The sequence below is a fragment of the Danio aesculapii genome, chromosome 6 (assembly GCF_903798145.1).
Source record: "Danio aesculapii chromosome 6, fDanAes4.1, whole genome shotgun sequence".
Classification (NCBI taxonomy): Eukaryota; Metazoa; Chordata; class Actinopteri; order Cypriniformes; family Danionidae; genus Danio; species Danio aesculapii.
This window is the reverse complement of record NC_079440.1, coordinates 27,753,707-27,775,954: the sequence shown is the minus strand read 5'-3', so window position 1 is coordinate 27,775,954 and position 22,248 is coordinate 27,753,707. Positions and strand designations below refer to the sequence as shown.

Here is a 22,248-nt window from a genome sequence, read left to right as displayed (position 1 = left end):
TTTCACATGTTGCTGGAGATTGTCTACAGTATTTTGCACCATGGTCATCCGATCTTCTGTGTCGATGATGTACTGTTCGACCGGGGTTAATCTGTTTGAAAAGTCTTTGACCTCTTGTTTTACCTCCTGTATGGCTGAGAAGATCTCCGTAAATTTGATTGAGAAGTCTTCTCTCATACTTGCGATTGCATCCATAATGGGGCTCTCTTGGTTTTTATCAATGTTTGCGTTGGTTTCTTTAGTTTCGAATGTTGCGCTAGCCTGGCCAATGGCGGACTCGGCCTCATCTTGATTTCCGTGTTTCTTCTTTGCAGTTCGCGATGACATTTTATTTTGGAGTTATTTAACGTTACAGTGGTTTGTTGGTTATATTTTCGTTCAGTTTGTGGCTGTTTAAAAGCGAATTTCTCGAATGTTGCAGGAGCGTGAATAGGTACGTCCGGTCAATGCGCCGCCATGTTCGTCTTTCTTGTTAATATTATTATTAGAATTATTTATTTTAATAAAAACAAGTTTAGATTCATCAATCTGTCGGTTTTTGGACCATATGGGGCATAGGACATGTGTTTGTATATAACTTTTTTGACCACACTTTGTTATTATTGTTCATTTATTAGTTTGCTGGAAATCAGAAATGAATTTAGAAAAGGTTTTGAAACAAATCTTTGTGCTTAACAAACAAAATTAAATATTTAGGCTAATGAATGTCTTCAGTGGAGTGCGTACAACACTGATTCCTTATCCACAAAAGTAAAGAAGTAAAGAGTAAAAGTAAAGTAAAGAGAAAGTAAAGATGCCGAATGGAGGAGGCTCATTCTTTATCCTTGCACAAATGGTCCATTTAACTTTTTTCTCATTAGTGAAGCATTCAGTTTTTCCACTTACAAAGTCAGCCATGTAAATAGCAAATGTGCCAAGGCGCGACGCAACTGCCTCTTAAAGGGAATGTGAAATGAGACTCTGATTGGTTTAATGTATATTATGCTCAAAACACACCCATAACTCATTAAGGGAATATGCACAACCCTGTTAGACCATGTGCCGTGACGCACAGCATATTTTTCCATCCCTAAAATAGCAAGTGGATTCGGACACACCCTTGATGCTTTTGTGCCATGCGCTTTAGATTTTGCTCCTAGATTGTTAAAATAGAGCCCTGATTATTTCTGAGGAATGGTTTATGTTATAGCACTCTGAACATGCTAGCAGCAGCAGTTTTAAATATGTGTGAAGAAGTTCTTACTGTGGACAATGAAGTTGACAACAATAGTTTGACTAAGGACAAGCAGAATAGATTGTGGCAACAATATCTTTTATTTATATATTACTACACTGCTCAAAACAATAAAGGGAACACTTAAACAACACAATGTAACTTAATGTCAATCACACTTCTGTGAAATCAAACTGACCACTTAGGAAGCAATACTGACTGACAATCAATTATTCAGGCTGTTGAGCAAAAAGAATAGACAACAGGTCTAAAATTACAGGCAATTAGCAAGACACCCCCAATAAAGGAGTAGTTTGGTAGGTGATGACCACCGGCCACTTAGTTCCTATGCTTTCTGGCTGATGTTTTGGTCCCTTTTGAATGGTGGTGCTTTCACGTTAGTGGTAGGATGAGACAGAATCTACAACCCACAAAAGTGGCTCAGGTTGTCTAGGTCATCCAGGATGGCACATCAATGCAAGCTGTGGCAAGAAGGTTTGTTGTGTCAGTGAAGTGTGCAGAGCATGGAGGCACTAAAAGGAGATAAGCCAGTACATCAGGAGACGTAAAGGAGGCTGTAGAAGTGCAACCACCCAGCAGCAGGACCACCACCTCCGCCTTTGTGCAAGGAGGAAGAGGAGGAGCACAAATATGTCTGCTCAAACGGTCACCAACAGGCTCCATAAAGGTGGTGTGACAGCACCGCACAGGATGTTTGGCATTTGCCAGAGAACACCAAGATTGGCAAATTTGCCTCTGGCACCCTGTGCTCTTCACAGATGAAAGCAGGTTTACACTGAGCACAGGTGACAGACGTAAAAGAGTCTGTAGACGCTGTGGAGAAAGTTCTGCTGCCTGTAACATCCTCCAGCATGACTGGTTTTGCAGTGGTTCAGAAATGGTGTGGGGTGGCATTTCTTTGTAGGGTCGCACAGCCATCCATGTGTTCGCCAGATGTAGCCTGACTACCATTAGGTACCGAGATGAGAACCTCAGCCCCCTTGTAAGACCATACAGTATGCTGGTGTGGTTGGCCCTGGGTTCCTCCTATTGCAAGACAATGCTAGACCTTATGAGTCTGGAGTGTGTCAACAGTTCCTGCAAGACGAAGGCATTATTGCAATGGACTAGCCCAGGCCTGAATAAAACTGTTCCCAAGGCCTGTATGAAATTGAGCACATCTAGGTCTCGCTTCAACCACCAACAGACTGTCCAGGAATTGGCGGATGCTTTAGTCCAGGTGTGGGAGGAGATCTCTTAGAAGACTATTCGCCAACTCAACATGGATTGCAGGGAGGTCATACAGGCACATGGAGGCCACACACACTACTGAGCCTTATTTTGACTTGTTTTAAGAACATTACATCAATGTTAGATCAGCCTGTAGTGTGTTTTTCCACTTCAATTTTGAGTTCGACTCCAAACCCAGACCTCCATGGGTTAATAAATTTGATTTCCATGAATCATTTTTGAGTAATTTTTGTTGTCAGCACATTTGATAACGTAAAAAACAAAGCATTTGATAAGAATATTTCATTCATTCAGATCTACAATGTGTTATTTTAGTGTTTCTTTTATTTTTTTGAGCAGTGTATTATCTTTTATTAAAATTGTATTAATTCATCTATTAAGATATACTCAAAGGTAAAAAAGAAGTTTCTAATAAAATTTTTAATTTAACAGCCTTCAATTTTAGCTTCCTAACATCATTACGATACACATTTTTTCAAGTTATTTGTTCACCATAACTTGTCTTGAGAATTTGCATAAAAGGTTCCATTTAGAGTTAAAGGCTATAGGAAGCAAACAGTCAAGCATGTCAGTAGATCAGAACTACATAACTACTTGTGTTTTACTGAATAGATGATCTCACACACAGTCTTGAGTCACTTCCAAGAAAACTTTTGATATTAATTGATAATAAACTTTTGACTTAATATTATATCTGGAGTCCCACTTTTTCACGCTTATGTACTAAAATTATTTAAAATTGAGTTTGTGTGATTTAGAATTCATAATTTAGATATGACCTTTGATTCATGCATCACCCACCTTCATGACAGGCTGAGCAAAGTATTTGGCACTCCAGTCACAAAGACCTGTCTGCAGACTCAAACTAACGAAGCTCCTGTGAACAGCAGTCTCATCTCCATCCTCAGCAGTCTTAGGAAGATGCAAATAAATTACAATATAAAACTCAATTGCCACATCGTATAATTAAAGACAGATTGTGCTTTATTTTGCCTAAAACAACCATTTATTCTTTATTAAATTCTCCAACTGTCAGTGTCACATGATCGTTCTCAAAATCATTTTAATATGCAGAAAATCATCTCTTATTATTACCAGCTGTGATGGTTAATTTTTAATTGAAAAATTTCTTCATGTTTTCAGGATTCTTTGTTCAAAAGAGGTATCAAAAAGCCCATTAATAAAATAAGAAAACCCACATGGCTGCAAATTCTCAAATAAATATTTATAACAAATAAACAGTGTAGGGTTATGAGAGTTGTGTTGAAGAGATCTGTGGAAACATGATTAATATACCTGATCAGGGCCTTTGTCAAACATCTTCCTGGTACGTGGAAACTGCTGTGAGTGGGGTGCCTGACCACCTAGTGTTGGTGTGTATGGTGGCCGAGCAGGTGGACCGTCACGGACAGGTGGTTTGGGCACTTCATTGGTGAGACTGGAGCTGGATGCACCAGGCATGGGTGGAGATCCGCTGGAGGGAGATGAAGAGCATTTGGATCTGTGGGAAGCACTACAACACCAACAAGTAAGGCCATATTTCACAGATTAATGCACTGCCAAAGAACCGGGACAGCATGCAGAGCAATATGCGAAAACAAAATCAACAGCAATATCAAAACACAGCTAATAAAATGAGCAAAATAATGTTTAATGCAAGCAAAGGAGAGTATAACAAAGTAGCCAAGATATTATATTCTACTTTATTTATTTAATAAAACTCTACTGTAGGTGAAATGCACATTTTAAGTGTGTACAACTCACCCAGCTTGATGAATTAGTGTGCCTTTGCTGGTGGGGCTGGCTGGAGCTGACTGGGTCAGAGATCCTGAGTCCAAAATTCTCTGTGTGCGAGCATTCATGGTGGCCTGATGTGAGAAGCACAGTATGAGGCAGATTTAATTACAGTGGCATTAATGATTAAATTTACATTTCTGCATTACTCTGTAAAATTTGTAAAATTTACTCAGTTCAGATAGTATTTAGTCCCTCTCTAAATTGAGTTAAAGTTACTCAGCAGCAGAGGTAAAGTTAAGGAGTCAGTGACTACATTTACATAGACATCAGTAATCGAATCATTTGCTTTAATCTAATTACGACAATAATATGATTAAGGTGTTTACATGAGTTGCTTTTTTGAATGCTACTTTCATGATCCCGATTTACATGTTATAGCACATAGTTCGATTAAGTTCATTGCTTCACCGTGCTATCCACGTTTCCTCCAAAGTTTTATGTAATTTCGGGAGTTTAATTTTTTAACTTGTTGACTTTAACTGCAGTTTGGCACTTTTACTTTGATTCAGGAACATTTCATGCAAGCCCCCCTGACAAATGAGATATTGGATGCAACTATGAACTATTGAAAGTGTGTTGTTTTAATGGAATATCCGCACGCTGAATGGGAGAAACAAAAACTCTGCATTTCACAATGTATGTGTCTGTGGCCTTTACTGATTCGGTAGGTGCAAAGAATAGTGTCAAACAGCTGTGTGTGTGTGGACTATCCTGTTGCAAAATGCAGCGGTCACTAAAAAACTTTGTTTGGGCAGTCTTTTTTTTTTTTTTACAGGGCATATGCATCTCAATAATGGTGACTTTGGATACAACTTTGGATGGATACAACTTTGGATGAAGGTTGTATGATTCTCCTAGCATGCACTGCAGCAAAAAATCTCTAAACCATTGTTGAGAAGCATATGCTAATTCTTGATGTCTGTGTCTCTAAAGTGATTCAGATGCTCAATGTGTGTAAAAAAAACAAAAAAAAACAGTTGATCCATTCTGTTGAAAAACACAGAATTTTGTCTCTTAAATGATAAACCATCTTTTAAACAATTTGCAAAGTCAAACACAATGCAAAGTTAAACTTATTAATAGTAAGATTCAATGCAGAATAAGTTAATCTGATCATATTTACTCTTTTTTGCTTGTCATAGCAAGCAAAAAACCAAAACAAACTAACATTTGAAATCAAGTCAAAGAGCTCAAGTAAATTAACCACTTTTCTCCATGATAGTGACAATGAAAAAAAGTTTTCTTTTATTGTTTTTTTGAAAAGTGTAAATAACTAAATATGTTTATTTTTAATAAATCTCATATGGACTTTTGTAGACATCTGACAGAAATAAAGATAGATTAGTAATAAGTTAATCTGCTGTTGCTGTTTGAAGTAGTTTTGTGTTTCTCTTCTGTGTTTCTGCTTATTAACATCAGGTGTTCATCATCAGTGCTCAACCATCACTTAATTAACTCCTTCATTGTCTCATTAACTCTGATGCTGAGTAACTTTAACTCAATTTACAGAGGGACCAAATACTATCTGAACTGAGTACATTTTACTCAGGATTTTGCTGTAATGTAACTCCACTAAAAGCAACAACATTTCCTCAAACAGAGGTGACAACTGTGTAATTTTAAAATCTGATAGTAGTGCTGCAAGGTAAATCATAATGAGGTTAATCTATGTATAACTTGCAATTCCAGAACAACACTAATATAACACGCACGCACACACGCGCACAATACTAATTGCAAAATAAAGCATAAAAACTAAAACCTTGCTTTTTACAAAACACAGGATTTAACTAAATTTATGTAACAATCTTTACATTACCAACTTTTTTTTTTTGCTGCAATCTACTGGAAAGCAAAAAAGAGACTTATCCTGATTGAGAGGACATAAAAAAGTTATTGTGTTTGGAATGCACTCTAAACATTACAATGCCTGCAATTGTGTTCCACAGATTCAGTAAAAAAAAATTAAAGAAAAAGTAATAAGAAGAATAAAGCGTGATTTTCTCAAAATTATAGATTTACTCCAAATCACTTGTTTTATTTAAATCCAAGTACTGATAATGTCACTAAAAGCAAAGGAATCTCTGTGGTATATGGGATTTAAGCAACACAATGATTGGACATTACATAATTAATGAAAAACAAAATATAAGCTTGCCAACTTATTTCATTTTAATATAGGATTGGGTTTCAGTTTACTTAATAGTTTGGGGAATTTCCGTTCAAAAAAATCAAACTTCAAATTATTAGCTATGTTATATACATATACATAGCTGCTGTTTCTGTTGCTCTCCTGTCACTCTGTTGTTTTCATTGCTCTCTTACAGGGTGTAGCTGTAGCTTAGCCTGCCTGCTCAGCTTGAAGTTCAGATTTTATTTTAAATTAATTACTAGTCAGTGCAATTAAACTCCGTCGATTAAATAAATACTAACTTCATAAATATTAACCACTACCAGTGTGAGCACATTGTGCTAGCATCACAGCTAACATATTTCAACAGTCCAGTTGTAAGTATTGTTAGCCTGCTTTTTAGCTCTTCTTTGGCCTGTTTTCTCTGTCCTGTATAACTGTTTAAATTTTATATCAAGACTATCAAAATCCTATCAAATTAATTACTAGCCCTTTCATTTTAATTCTCTTCCACAAACACAGCATCACAGCTCATGTCTCATGTGTAAACAAAGCATAGTTGTAGTTATTATACAGACTCTTCATTTATTTATTCACTTTATTGCCTTTTCCAGTTTGTTTGCTGATTCACATCTGTTTTCTCTTATGTACAGTTTTTTTACTTTGTTGCGCCTTACTGCACCATTTATATTGTCTTGTAATTTGTTCAGTAATTGTGTATTTCATACAAACTTTTGATTGTGCATATTACTTTCTTTCTTGTTTTCACTTTCAAGTTTGCTTACTCGCATCTGTTCTCTTTTACGTGCGTCGTACATTCTATTTACTTTGTCTAATTGCACCTTTTATATTATATTGTATATCATCTTATGCAGGTGCTCTGCTCTCTCTCTCTCTCTCTCTCTCTCTCTCTATTTAGTGCCTATTGCTCATTTCATGCTCCTTTTAACTCATTGGATTCCAGTGGTAAATCAGAATCTACTTCAACTCATGTTGAGTAAAAATGGCTTCTCCTGTTCTTCTCACATGCATTTCCTGCCATATGATTAGTGTATCTCTCTCTGTCAGCAGTGAGGGCTTTACATGTGATAAACGTAAGGAAATAGTTAGGCTCACAGAGAAGATCTCAGAATTAGTGACACAAATCCAAACTATAATTGATGATAGTAAGAGTGCTAGGTCTCTGCGTAAGGTTTTGGATGTGACTAGCAAAGCATGCTCTGCACATTGTTTGGCTCCGGTTGTTGCATCCTTGCAGCAAGATGGCTAGGTTACTGTGAGAGCATCTAGATGTGGGAGAAAACACTGTAAGTCCATTCCAACATCAAACAGGTTTAGCCCCCTCAGTGATGCACCCACTGACAAACCTGATGAAAGTGACATGGTATCGATATTGATAATGTTGAAGTTGTGCAGGAGAGTGATGACATTTCAGATCACTATTTAATCTCTTGTTTATTGTGCATAGATAAGTCAGCAACGTCCTAACTAGAGCACTGTAGGTTGTTGGTGGAAAAACTTCAGACTTTCTCAGCAGTAGGTTAGGAAAAGAACTGTCTGATAAATTTCTTTGTTAGATCCTATGCAGACCAAATTATTAAAACAATTGTTTTTAAAACTTTTTGAACCTTTTCTTAACATTTTGAATTCATCAGTGCTTTTAGGATATGTTCCTAAAACTTTTAAACTAGCTGTTAAAAAAACACAGTTTGATCCCAAAGAATTTGTAAATTATAGACCCATTTCAAACCAGCGTTTACTTTCATAGATACTTAAAAAAAAGTCATATCTGCTCAACTATGTTCCTTCCTGCAGAGAAACAATGTTTGTAAGAAATTCCAATCTGGATTTAGAGCATGTCATAGCACAGAAACAGCACTCCGGTACAAATGACCTGCTTCTGTTGTCCAATCGTGGTCATCTTTCTCTTTAAGTGTTATTGGACCTCAGAGCTGCATTTAATACAATCCATCATAATATTCTCCTTGATAGGCTTGAAAATTGGAACACAGTGGAACAACATAGTGGAACAACACAACAGTCAGTGCGCATACTCGAGTGACGTCACTGTTAGTGTACGGTAGCCTTGCTACGTGCGTTTAGACTTGCAATTTACATTTTTTTCATTAAATACCTCCTCATACGCTAAATATTTGTCTCTCTTACTTAGGGTGAACAATCCCTTAACACACTTATACAAACAAATCTACTTTCAAACATTCTGTCTCTCGAGCATCCGCCTGTTGTTTGTAGTTTTAGCCTGCTAGCACCGCTGGTCAGCTAAAGCTAACGACCTCTTTCATTCACTTATTTTCTCAATTACTGGCTTTGCTCTTCGCCTTGTACAATGTCGCTTGTGTGTCTGTCCTTGAGTGCAGGAGAAGCATCGATGGAGGTCCTGGAGCTGGAAGCAGTGGAGTCCCAGATTCGCTCCCTCGAGACAAAGCGAGCGCAGCTCCGGGCTTTGCTCGAACCCGTTACTCACTTGTCTGAGGTAATTATACAATACATTCACAATACTCTGTCTTCCTCAACCCCGCGTGTTTCTCTGTCCAGGCCCAGCGCACCAAGGACGGGGTTCGCCCAGGCGTTGTTCACGTGTGGTAGATCCCCATGGAGAACCGCTTTGCCCCTCTCTGCGAGACGGGTCGCGATGTGGCCATCATAGGTGACTCAATCGTGCGCCACGTCTGCTCTGCTTCCTCCAAAGGTAACAAAGTACGCACTTTCTGCTTCCCTGGTGCCCGAGTTAAGAATATTTCTGCACAGGTACCTACTATCCTGAGCGCTGTCGAGAGCCTCGGTGCCGTCGTCCTCCACGTGGGGATGAACGACACCGGGCTCCGGCAGACCGAGATCCTGAAGAAGGACTTCAGGAGCCTGATCGAGACGGTTCGACGCACCTCGCCCGCCACGCAGATCATCGTTTCTGGACCACTTCCTACCTACTTCCGAGGAAATGAAAGATTCAGTAGACTTTTTGCTCTGAATGAATGGCTATTAACATGGTGTAAAAAAATAGAAATTGATCTTTGCTAATAACTGGAATCTTTTCTGGAAGCATCCTAGGCTTTTCCTTGCTGACGGGCTGCACCCCAGTCGAGCTGGAGCTGAACTCCTGTCGGACAACATCTCCAGAATACTTCACTCTATCTGACTAGTAAGTAAAAATTCACAAAATTCACAATTTAGCTATACAGACTCCTATTTGTCCCACATACATATCAGTAATGCATATCTGGCTAACCCCATAGAGACTGTGTCTGTTCCTCGTATTATTAGATCAAGAAATAAACGTACTGTGTGCTCCAGAAGTAATCTATTAAGAATTAAACCAGAAAAACTGAAAACATTTGAAATGAAAATGAAAATACAAATTTCATAAAGCTTGCTCTCCTAAACATCAGGTCACTAGCACCTAAAGCACTTATCATAAATGAAATTTTAACAGATAACAATCTTAATGCACTCTGTCTCACTGCAACCTGGCTGAAACAAAATGACTATATTAGTTTAAATGAAGCAACTCCCCCAGGATTTTTATATAAACATGAGTCTCGTCAAACTGGTCGTGGTGGGGGAGTTGCATCAATCTTTAGTGATATTCTTAATGTTAGTCAGAGAAACGGACTTATGTTTAGCTCCTTTAAAGTATTAACGCTTAATGTTATGCTTCCGGACACTATGCAAAAACCTATGTTATCTCTCGCTCTAATCACCAAATATAGACCCCCAGGAACCTATGTCAATTTTATAAAAGATTTTTCTGATTTTATCTCTGACTTACTAGTTAAAACTGATAAAATACTAATTGTAGGAGACTTTAACATTCACATAGATGACGCTATCGACACATTAGGGCTTGCGTTTATGGATTTACTACATTCACTAGGGATAAAGCAAAACGTTATTGGTCCAACCCATCGCTTAAAGCATACACTAGCCCTCCTAACTGTCCAAGCTAACTGAGTGTATTAACAATGTTAAAGACTGGATGACCAACAATTATCTTCTCTTAAACTCAGACAAAACAGAATTATTACTTATTGGCCCTAAATCCTATACACAGCATATCTCACAACTCGACCTGCAATTAGAGGGATACAAAGTTAGCGTTAACTCTACTATAAAAGATCTGGGTGTCATATTAGACAGCAATTTAACTTTTAAAAATCAAATATCCCATGTAACAAAAACTGCTTTCTTTCATCTGAGAAATATTGCTAAGTTACGAAGTATGCTATCCATCTCAGATGCAGAAAAGCTAGTCCATGCTTTTATGACTTCTAGGCTGGACCACTGTAATGCACTGTTAGCTGGCTGCCCAGCATCCTCTATTAACAAACTTCAATTAGTACAAAATGCAGCTGCCAGAGTTCTTACCAGGTCTAGAAAATTTGATCACATCACCCCAATTTTATCCTCCTTACACTGGCTGCCTGTTAAGTTTCGTATTGAATTTAAAATATTGCTTCTTACCTGCAAAGCTTTAAATAATCTAGCTCCTGTTTATCTAACCAACCTTTTGTCTCGCTGCAATCCCAACTCGCTCTTTAAGATCTCATAACTCAGGGCTTCTGGTAGTACCTAGAATAGCTAAGTAGAGTACAGGAGGTCAAGCCTTCTCATTTATAGCTCCTAAACGCTAGAATAGCCTTCCTGATAACGTCCGAGGCTCAGACACACTCTCCCAATTCAAAACTAGATTAAAGACCTATCTGTTTAGTAAAGCATACACTCAGTGCACCACTTAGCGGGTTTCCACACAGGTTTCTGCATCTTGTTTATATACACTATGAACAGCAGCTACGCTAATTATTCTCTTTATTCTCCATTTCCACCTGGGAATACTCTTCCCGAGGCCCTCACACTATGCAGAGTCACTGGTTCGATCCAAGACCAACGACGAGATGATCCCAAGTTTTCCATATCCTGGACCAGGCCGTATCCTGAGCAGCTACTGTGGTGGTCATGGAGGAGTGGAGAACATGAGACTGATTCCTGTGACCCTCCAGGGACAGATGAGTCTTCGCTGAGGCCAGCTTCCAGCCTCCGCCGCTGAGACTGCAGCTCTGCACAAGACGTTATTACGAAAAGTGAAAATTAAAATGGTCGTGCCCAACTGAGTCAGGTTTCTCTCAAGGTTTTTTTTCTTCACTTTTGCCAATTAGTGAAGTTTTTTCCCTTGCTGTTGTCGCCACTGGCTTGCATGGTTCGGGATCTGTAGAGCTGCGCATCGTTGGATTTGCTCTTTAGTGTTTGGACTCTCAGTAGTGATTATTAAACCACACCGAACTGAGCTAATTTGAACTGAATTTAAACACTAAAAACTGAACTACACTGTTCCTATTTACTATGACCTTTTATGTGAAGCTGCTTTGACACAATCTACATTGTAAAAGTGCTATACAAATAAAGGTGAATTGAATTGAATTTAATTGAATTGAATTCCATTGAAAAATTTTGTTGCTATTTCAGGAATTGCATTGGCATGGTTCAGGTCTTTTCTATCTGAAAGTTATCAATTTGTATCAGTTAATGAAGAGTCTTCATACCAATTAAAAGTACACTGTGTGGTACCACAAAACTCAAACTCACAAAGTTCTTGGTCCCTTACTTTTCACATTATATATGCTACCACTAGGTGACATAATTAAAAAAACTGGAGTTAGTTTGCACTGTTATGCAGATGATACACAACTTTATACCTCCTCTCAACCTAATAATTTGTACAAATTCAGAAACTTAACAGATTGTATAGCTGATATTAATAATTGGATGACTAAAAACTTCTTATTACTAAATTCAGATAAAACTGAGGTCTTGCTTATTGGACCCAAAAACCTCATATGCAAAAACCTAGATCCTTGTCTAACCCTTAATGAATTTTCAGTTCAGTCCTCATCTTCAGTTAAAAATCTGGGGGTGATTTTTGATAGCAACCTGTTACCAGGCCAGATTTCAAGCATCTGTAAAACTGCATTTTTTTATCTTAAAAATGTTGCCAAATTCGACATATGCTATCAATGTCTAATGCGGAACATGATGTCTAATGTCTAATGCTTATTCATGACCCTTTAGTTAGACTATTATAATGTAGACCTAATTAACAAACTTCAGTTGGTTTAAAATGCGGTTGCTAGAGTGCTTTCTGGAACAAAGAAATATGGTCATATTACTCCAGTTCTTTTATCAGTTAAACATATATAGCTTATATATTTAACCATAAGCGAACACAGTTAGATAGATAAGTTACAGAACAATGTAACATTTATAAATGATCGAAATGCTGCTGGTATATGAAACTATAATACTAACTGTATTAACTACTGAACTGGACAAATAAGTGTTTTCTAGAAATCAAGAATGATTTTGATGGTTATGACTTTGACTGTGCATTTGTCTGCACACATTTCATGTGGAGGCCCTGGAGCAGCTGCCCTTGCAGATCATGGAATATTATTGTTGTGCAAGCATCAGTTTATTGAGATTTAAATAAGATAAAAACTAAAATAAAAAAATAAAAAACATGTAAATTAAGATAAGAAATATTGCTATAGCAACACTTGTGACACTTGTTTTGGGAAATAACAATGGTCGTAGATGTCACGGGATGACTGATCAAGAAGGAACGTGTAGTCTGGCACATTTATTAACCACGTTAAGATTTTATCAAAACAAAAATCTTCTGACATAGTGACTTTCATAACCAACAATAAAAATTGTGTGATCTGACCAGGGCTTAAAGCCTCATTTACACTACGAAAGACTCGCAATGGCAAAGCGGCAAGCCACCGTTCATTTCAAAAGAGAGTGATAAACTTCCAGCGACCTACATCTACGCAAGTGACAGCAACCGTTGGCGACCGGGTGGGCGTGCCGAGTGATGCGACAAAGTTGAGAATCCTTCAATTTTATGCAAATGTAGAGCGACTTTCTTGAGCGACAGCCAACAGGAGCATCAGTAGAGCTCACATGATTCTTTTTCAGCTCGCTCAGAGGTCACCACCCAGAGCGACAGGCAGCTACAAAGTCACTGCTAGTGTGAATAAGGCATAAGACTATTTTACTGATATTCTTTGTGGCAACCAAAAAGTACAGGCAATGGTGTTACTAGTTTTATAATGTTGCACTGATATCAATGCCAAAACCTTTTAACACTTACAGTGTTCTGTACTACAATACAAAATGTTCTGTGTGAAACCCCTAGAAAATGCGTGAGCACAGTTAAATAGAAGATGTGCAATGTGGCTCCCAGGACTGTGTGTACCTTGTATGCAATGCTGTTGAGAACCTTCATGGCCAGATCAGAGACATCTGGAAATGGATCAGCTGCAAGATGTAGTAACACCCTCCAAATCTGAGTATAAACACTGTTAAAAGACACTCCTAAAAAGAGAAAACATATTTGAACAAATGTTAAATCTCATTAAAATTAAATTAATCAATTAGTAAGACCACATATACATGTATTGCATTCAATATTACTTTGTGCAGAAACGATTTAGTGATAATAAAATTAAGATCACATATTCAATGGATCATACTGATGCTTATATAATGAGATGTTTCATGATATCATGAGACTAACTAACTTAATAACATGAATAACATTTCCACAAGATACATGTCATGAATGGGAATGAGATTTTATGCATCCTTCATTAAGTGTCATTTGCTAGTGACATTTTAAATGCAAAGATTACATTGTTATGACAACCTGTCATAAACCAATACACCATAACCCTCCATGTCACAATTATAATGGCCTCATGACCATCATGTTTGACAAGTTTTGTTGTCTTGGTAATGACAAGTTGTCATGACAAAGATAAAGACTTTTGTGATGTATTTGTTTATGTTGAGTTGTCATAATAAACAATACCATCTTTGCATTTAAAATGACATAACTGAGTGAATGACACTTACTAAGGCACTATGTATTATTCATTCACATTAGTTTATACAGAACAGCTTATGAACAGCTGAGTTATAACTTGGTCAATGCATTAAAGCAAAATAATTACTAATAATTTTAAACAAAAAGATTGAGTGGAATAGTTTAGGTCACCATATATTTTACTATTTATTTTGTTCTAATAAAAATCACCACTGATTTATACAATAGAAATGAAATAGATCTCATCTGTCTTTTATTAGAAGCTGGTATTGCTATTGTTAAGCTATGGGAACATGTTGCTTCAAATCTGACATTTTCACTTCTTTGCTTAAAGCAGCCAGCAACAGCAGCTGACATTATCTCTTTCTACCAATTCTCATAAATTGTCATTCAATCATCATCTGCAGCATGCCATCCAACAATTCAGTTCATTGTGCTCTTCAACATATTCCTTCAGCCATGTGAATTATGAGATGAATTTGCATTGTGTCCATGTTTGCATAAACATCCTATCTGCTTGACTTTGTGACGTATCTGTACTGGGGTGTGTGTTTACATGTGTATGAACTTCAAGAGGTCCCTTGGCATATTAGTGTATTAGCGCATGTATAACACATTCTCTATGGAGATCTCTACTTTACTTCACTCTTCATACACTTTTCTAGACCCACACAACTGCAGCAGGTATGAAGAGCAGATGCTAAACTATAAAACATGATGTTCAAAGCTAATTTACAACCTTTACTTTGAGATTAGCAAATTATAATATTATGCAGTAATAAACATTAAATACCTCTACATCCATTTACAGTGGAGGAAATAAGTATTCAAAACTTAAACATATATTTTTTTTAGCAAACACAGTTCCAGGGCAGCAATTCACATGAAATTGGACTGAAATTGGACCAGATGTTGATATGAATCTACACAGATAAAAAAATGATACACTTACAATCCATAAAAACATTTATATTCAATAAAGTGAAATAGGGGAAGAAAAAAGTACTGAGAACACAAAGAAACAACAGTACACCAAGGCAAGTCTTGTTCAATGACCAATTTCAAACCTGCTTTTTCTATAAAATATACTAGAAAAAGTCATATGTGATTAACTATGTTCCTTCCCACAGAGAAACAATATTTGTGAAAAATTCCAATCTGGATTTAGAGCATTTCATAGCACAGAAACAGCACTCCTACAAATGACCTGCTCCTGTTGTCTGACTGTGGATGCATTTCTCTCTTCATGTTATTGGACCTCAGTTCTGCATTTAATACAATCCATTATAATACTCCCCTAATAGGCTTAAAAATGGTAATGGTGTTGAATGCTGAGCTAAAGTCAATGAACAGCATTCTGACATGTGAGTCTTTTGTTTCCAGGTGGGTGAGGGCTGAGTGGAGGGCAGTGGAAATGGCATAATCAGTCGAGCGGTTAGACCAATATGCCAACTTTTATGTGTCCAGAATGGGGGGAGGACAGACTTGATTAGTGTGTTCACTGTCATTCATTCATTCATTTTCTTTTTAGAAACCAGGCTTAGTTCCTTAACTTAGTTGGAACACCAACTTATCCAGCATATTTTTTACGTGGAAACCAGAGAACCCAGAGGAAAACCATGCGAACACAGGGAGAACATGCAAACTCCACACAGAAATGGCAACTGACCCAGCCTGGGCTCGAAACAGTGACCTTTTTGCTGTGAGGCGATTGTGCTACCCACTGTGCCACTTTGACACCCGTGTTCACAGTCATACTGGAGTGATATAAACGCAATAAGTCTCTTTTTTAAATTTCCTGATGTTAAAATAGGATCCAAATCCCTACAATACTGAGGTAATGTGACGTAGGAGTGCAGTTTCCCTGACCACCAAATTGATTGACAGATGAGATGTGTAGTTCAATAGCAGTCTGCAAATACTAGATCGCTGGCGATCATGACAGAGCCTCCCTTTCAAAGAGCTGATTACAGAGGCTTCAGCTATCATCCAGGAGGTAAGTGGAGTGAAGGTGGAAGAGGGGAAGGGACGGAGGGCCAGGTCTGTGCAGTGGAGCTGCGGAGGACCTGGCACGTGGAGCTGTGGAGGACCTGGCACGTGGAGCTGTGGAGGACCTGGAGAGTGGAGCTTCGGAGGACCTGGAGAGTGGAGCTGCAGAGGCCCTGGTGCGTGAAGCGGCGAAGGCCCTGGTGAGTGGAGCTGTGGAGGGCATGAAGCGTGGAGCTGTGGATTCCCTGGAGCGTGGAGCTGCAGAGGCCCTGGAGAGTGAAGCTGTTGAGGCCCTGGTGAGGGGAGCTGGAGAGGGCCTGGAGGGTGGAGCACCAGCCGGTCAAATAACTGAGTCAAGAGATACCAGTGGTTCAGACGACCCTGTTGATCAGATGGCTCTGGGTGAGGAAGCACTGGTGGTCCAGACAACCCCATTGGTTCAGGAGTCTCTGAGTCAAGATGTACCAGTGGTTCAGACAACCCTGGTGGATTAGGTGGCTCTGGGTCAAGAAACATAGGTGGATCAGATAGGTGAACAGCTCTAAACTTTCTTGTGACTTGGGTGAATCTGGTGCCCGTTCTTCAGGGGAATACATGAGGATCTGGTGCCTATCATTCGGGGAATCCAGAGGGATCTGGTGCCTGCCACTCTGGGTACTGCTGGAGGCCATTTTGTGAATGGCCAGCCCCATAGCAAGCAGGTCTGTTCAGAAATAGTCTGATCATATCTGATATATACTAAATATATACCTGGATCAAAGGGGAGGTTTGATTCTCTTTGTTTTGCTTGCAGGTCTTTTGCATAGTCAGAACTGTCTTTGTGAGATACTACAATTTCAACCAACAGTATAAAAGAATGCAAACTGTACAAGTGACCATCGTGTGATATGAATCAAGTGTTCTGAATTTAAAAGAGGATACTAAATACTAAACATGATCCTTTTTAAAGCACATTAAACAACATGGTTTATTTCTTCATCTAGATAATGCCTCTGAAAGCCTATGCATGCATGAGTCTACCATTTTAACTACTTTATTATAGTGCAACATATAAAAAAGGCAGCGTTAGAATCAAGGCTCAAAATAGTGAAGGAACTCATGGGCATATCGCAGTGATCAACACGAGTTTGAATCTGAAATCTTGGTCAAGCGCACGTTGCCTCAGTCATTCAGATCTGGCCTGAGGGCTTAAACCATCACGATAACAGAGTGGCAAATGATTCTGACCAATACTTTGGCCGCAGATGTTCTGGTACCCTTCAGCCAACTTAGTAAAGGATTGAATTACCCACAATGGGGTTTTGCAGGATTTTCAGTGGGAAAGCTCAACTAATTGCCCCACAAGACTTTTTCCATGACGTCCGGGTCATGTGCCAGGGCACGTGTGGTACATCCTGCCAGATGTACAATTTCGTAGAGACAAAGAGAGAATAATGCATACGAATGAAAGACAATCTCTTAAAATGTTAGAACTAAGGCAGATGTATCTTTGAATAATATGCCATAGTTTTCCTCATATGCTGTGTTTATTCCAACCAACCATGTTAATCAATGTGTTGTTTTAACCCTTAGAGCAGATTAAAATGATCTGTATGTGTCTGAAATGTATGATGTCTGGTATTGAATGAAAGTTAGTGACATTTGCAATAAATTGGTGTAAATGAAAAACTAGAAGTACAAACAGTGTTCGTCTTGTAACATTTGATGTTAATCTTGCAAGAGCTATTACCACGTGAAATCAACATGCAGTCTGTTAATGACTGACCCTTACTATGATGGTATGGGGCGTGGCCCCGCCGTTCATGGCAACTGCTCATTGGAAGACAGTGCCATGAGGATGGCCCAAACCAGGGGCCTCATGTACGAAGACTTGCGTTGAATTCATACTAAAACATTGCATATGCACAAAGCTGTAAATGTGCGTACGCAGTAAAAAATTCAGATGTATGAAACACTGCGCGCGCTGAATCCCACGCATATTCTCTTTGTACATTGAAATTAACATGAAACTGGGCACAAGTGAGCACACTTGCACAAGCGCAAATCCCCTCCATGCCTCCTCCCCCTAATAAATATGGTAATGACTCTACTTTGGCATAACCAAATGAAAAAGCAATGGCAAAATCAAGCAAAAAGAGAAACTTTGAACAGAATGTGAATTGGAGGTGCTCCTTTCGGTGGTAGACCGGAGATAAACTGTGTTTTTGCAAGTTTGTCCTCCAGAATCAATAACAAAAGAAAAAAATAGAGTGGGAGAGTTTAGCTGATTAACGCAGAGGGGTCTGAACATCGCACTGTGAAGGAATTAAAAAGAAATAGTGCGATGTAAAGGTGTAAAATTTTGTAGTGTCCCGTTTGATTGACAGAGATAAAATAACTAAAGAGAGCGGATATCAGTGTGAGTGGCGTAGCCCGTAAGCGCATGGCAACATGTTTTGACCATAGACTTTAAAATATATGGACGTAGTATCCGTGACGTCACCCATAGGTTTCTGAACACTGCAAAAGAAGCTACAAGTAGACGCGGCCAACCGTTGTCATTTTGTTCGCGCATCATCGCACCCACGGCGGGATACCAAACAAGGGCAAAGAGGCGGAGAGTGAGCGGAGCTACAGACACCTCCTGGCACTTTGCTTAGACCTGGCAGACAGACTTTACTTTGGAAGAAACGCTTGATACTTTATTACCTGCGACTCGTTTGTGTTCTGACCACATGAGCTTGGCTGTACACTATATCAATAAAGTGTTTAAACTTTCAAAAAACACTGTTGTAACACATTGAGCCACTAAGCATTGTTCTTATGACGTTTTTCTACAGGAGGAAAACGTTAATTACTTCCAAACACTTCAGATATAGTGTGTGTTAGTAAATGCAAGACTTGATAAAATCCAGCATAACACTGTATGACAACTCTTCAGATGACTGTTCTAGAGTCTACAGCTAATCAATCTGTCACATTCTGAAGTGCTTTACGGGTCTAAAGAAAAATATTAATGATAAATGATCTTAAATAAAACAAATGCATTTATAGAGATGGTATACAAGTATATAACTTTACTCACATGGGAAACGAGGCCACATGAATGGTTTGTGAGCACAATTAAATGCACACAGCATCCCATATCATTTGAAAATTGTAAGAAATAAGTCTAAAAGACAGCTGACTGTGTAAAGAAACATAAAACAAAACAAAAATACGATGAATATGCCGAGATCAGTGGCTAATCTGCCAGATTCAGCTGAGGTGAAGTGACGGCGACCAGCGAGACCTAGCTGTCACTCAAGTGGACACGCCCTTAATTATGCAAACTTAATATAACCTAATATAAAGGAAATGAATGAGTTATAAAAAAATTTACCCCCTCACAGTTGTCATGGAGGGTAATAATAGCTATATGCACCAAAATCGTTCTTTGTACCAGGCTGTAAACACCTTTTTTTCTGCTGTAAAGTTGGCCATTCTAACAGTGGGCTCAATTGCAATTTGCTCTATTATGGAGCCAGGACTAGCGGAATTTTGATGAATTGTAGTTTCAGTTACTTCCGTATTGGCTTCCTGAGGGAGAGCGGGAGGTTGCCGCTTGGTTTTGACACTATCAATCATGAACTCGGTTCGAATCCAACATCTGATGAACTCAATCTTCTTTTTTCCCCATTACATATCAGATTTTGTCTACTCCATCACGAAGAAGACAAGTAGGAATCATTAATAAGTGTGTGTATTATGTTAAGTGCATTTGAGCATCACATATTATTTGCACATTTATTGAATGAAAATGCTTCCGATTCACGTATGCAAATTCATCTTCAGATGGTGCCTTTATAGCAAAGAGCGTGCAGTCAATCGCTCCGATTACACTGGGAAAATCGGCGATCGCTGCAAATTGTGCTTTAATGTTTGGCTGGTCAACTGTATGGTATGGAAACCTTATATACCTACTAGACATGCGAATGATCCCATCCAATACAAGTGGCATTGCACGGCTCAAAGATACTTTGTAGTGTGCAATTTAACACAATTGCCTCTAGGAGTCGCCAATGGAAATAAAACAAACACACACAAGAAATGCACGTACGCCAGACATGAAGCTGGCGTGGACCAACGCATATTCTCACGTTCATTTCATAGTTAGTAAATCCAAATGTGAGCGTGAAATCTGGTGTACGCAGCGTTGATACATGAGGTCCCAGGTAAGTTTCGGGACCGCCGAAACCGCATGAACTTCCGCAAACCGACTCTCAGCAGTCCGTCACCTCGGTAACCCAGAACGACCCACTCACGAGCGAGTGAACCCAAGGATGTCACTGAAGCCACCAGCCAATCAGGAGCACCGTGTTTCCCTGAGGCCAGCCGCCGAGAGAAATTCAAGACTTCCAGGCTGCAACAAATTCGCAAGTAACAAACAAACGTCTCTTGCTGATCTGGTGCAGATTGATATTAAGCAGTTACAGATAAGCCTTATCTCTGCTTTTGTGGTTTCTCAGGTGTGACTCTAAGAAGTATTAGAATTAATTTGGGACGGTTGTTCAACTCATTTTGCATCATATGAACTGCCTCTGTGTGAATGTGTGTGCGTTTGTTTGTTGTTTGCTTATTACGTAGTTTGTTTCATGTATCGTAGTGTAGCTCAATAATTCTTTGTTCTCATTTTGGAAGAATTGTGTTCTTGTTTATGTGCTTCTAAGTCATTGCCTCGAGCTGTAGATCTTGTTACCTTGCTAAAAGTTAACCAAATACTGTGTTATGTTATTTTCGTTGGCCACGGAATAATATTAACAAGATTGGTAAGATACTATAACTTCTATTTGCGAGACAAATAGTAGATAAAGTGTGAATATTTTAATCTGATTCAGTCTCACTCAATTGAGTCGAATCAATGATTTGAATCTTCAATTGGTCTTAAAATTTGCTCAGATACTTATTTGATTATGATATTACAATTACATAACATAAGTAATAAGAAATATTGTCATGATTTGTTTTTGTTAACTTTAATGTCTATATAAAAGGTTGGCCAAGTTATTAAAAGCTCTCTTTAATGTTTTATTTGTGGTCAGCTGCAACTTTTTATTTCAAACGGTTGTAACAGCCTTTATTGGTCTTGTCTGCTGCTGAAAAAGGAAATCTTACCAATGAGAGAATTTAAGGAAGAGTATGAGCTGACTCTCCTCATCTTGTCGATGGTTTCAAAGGAGAGAAGGTATTCATCATTATCAGGACTGCCCAGAGTGCTGCTGGCACTGCTACTGGTGCTCAGATTCCCTGGAGAAAATGCTGCCGGACCACCTGAAACACACATACAAAAATGACCAATGTTGGAATCAGGGATGGGTGAAATGAATAAAGATTTCAATACTAAATTATTGTTATTAATTACTGTCAATAAAGATTTCAATACTAAATTATTATTTTTATTATTATTAATCTGTTAATGATTAACAATTAATAATTGTTGAACTAAAAACATTCACACACACATTACAACAAAATGAGAATAAGTACAGGGAACAGGAAATTACAGAACTGAGATTTTTAATCACTTTCTGTTTCGTAAACTATATTTACATGATCATGGTTATCTTTATGCTAGTATTTGACCATTTACTTTTTACATTCTGAGGGGCACACCTGGGGTCTATTCTTCGTACCTTGCTTAAACGATTTAAGATAATTTGGCAGATCCTAGACCTTTTAATCTTGATAACTGATCTCTGACTTAACAACCGGAACAACCTGTTAAATGAGCCAGCTACCATACCTGTTGCTATGACAACAACACTTGGATGAGTTTTGAAGAACAACACTATCCTAGATCATATCATATCATCAATAATCAAATCCAACTAATTGAGTAATCCGTGTATGAAGAACGGACCCCTGAGCACAAAGTGTATTTTCCTTTGTGGGCAAGAATATACACGTTTATGCTGTGGGTCAGATAGCATGTAAATACTGATCCAAGCT

General features: G+C 38.5%; 1 protein-coding gene across 3 annotated transcripts in view; it reads right to left on the bottom strand.

Annotated features, from left to right (window-relative positions):
* rptor (regulatory associated protein of MTOR, complex 1) overlaps positions 1 to 22,248 on the bottom strand; it is a 228,242-nt gene that overhangs the window by 42,487 nt on the left and 163,507 nt on the right. For 2 of the 3 annotated variants that reach the window (XM_056459872.1, XM_056459873.1), the window contains exons 21-25: positions 21,415 to 21,570; positions 13,663 to 13,781; positions 4,229 to 4,332; positions 3,761 to 3,977; positions 3,266 to 3,376 (exon numbers count right to left, since the gene is read on the bottom strand). In XM_056459872.1, coding sequence (XP_056315847.1) covers positions 3,266 to 3,376; positions 3,761 to 3,977; positions 4,229 to 4,332; positions 13,663 to 13,781; positions 21,415 to 21,570 — 707 coding nt within the window. The remainder of the gene's footprint in view (positions 1 to 3,265; positions 3,377 to 3,760; positions 3,978 to 4,228; positions 4,333 to 13,662; positions 13,782 to 21,414; positions 21,571 to 22,248) is intronic. The other variant, XM_056459874.1, reaches the window with a different exon arrangement.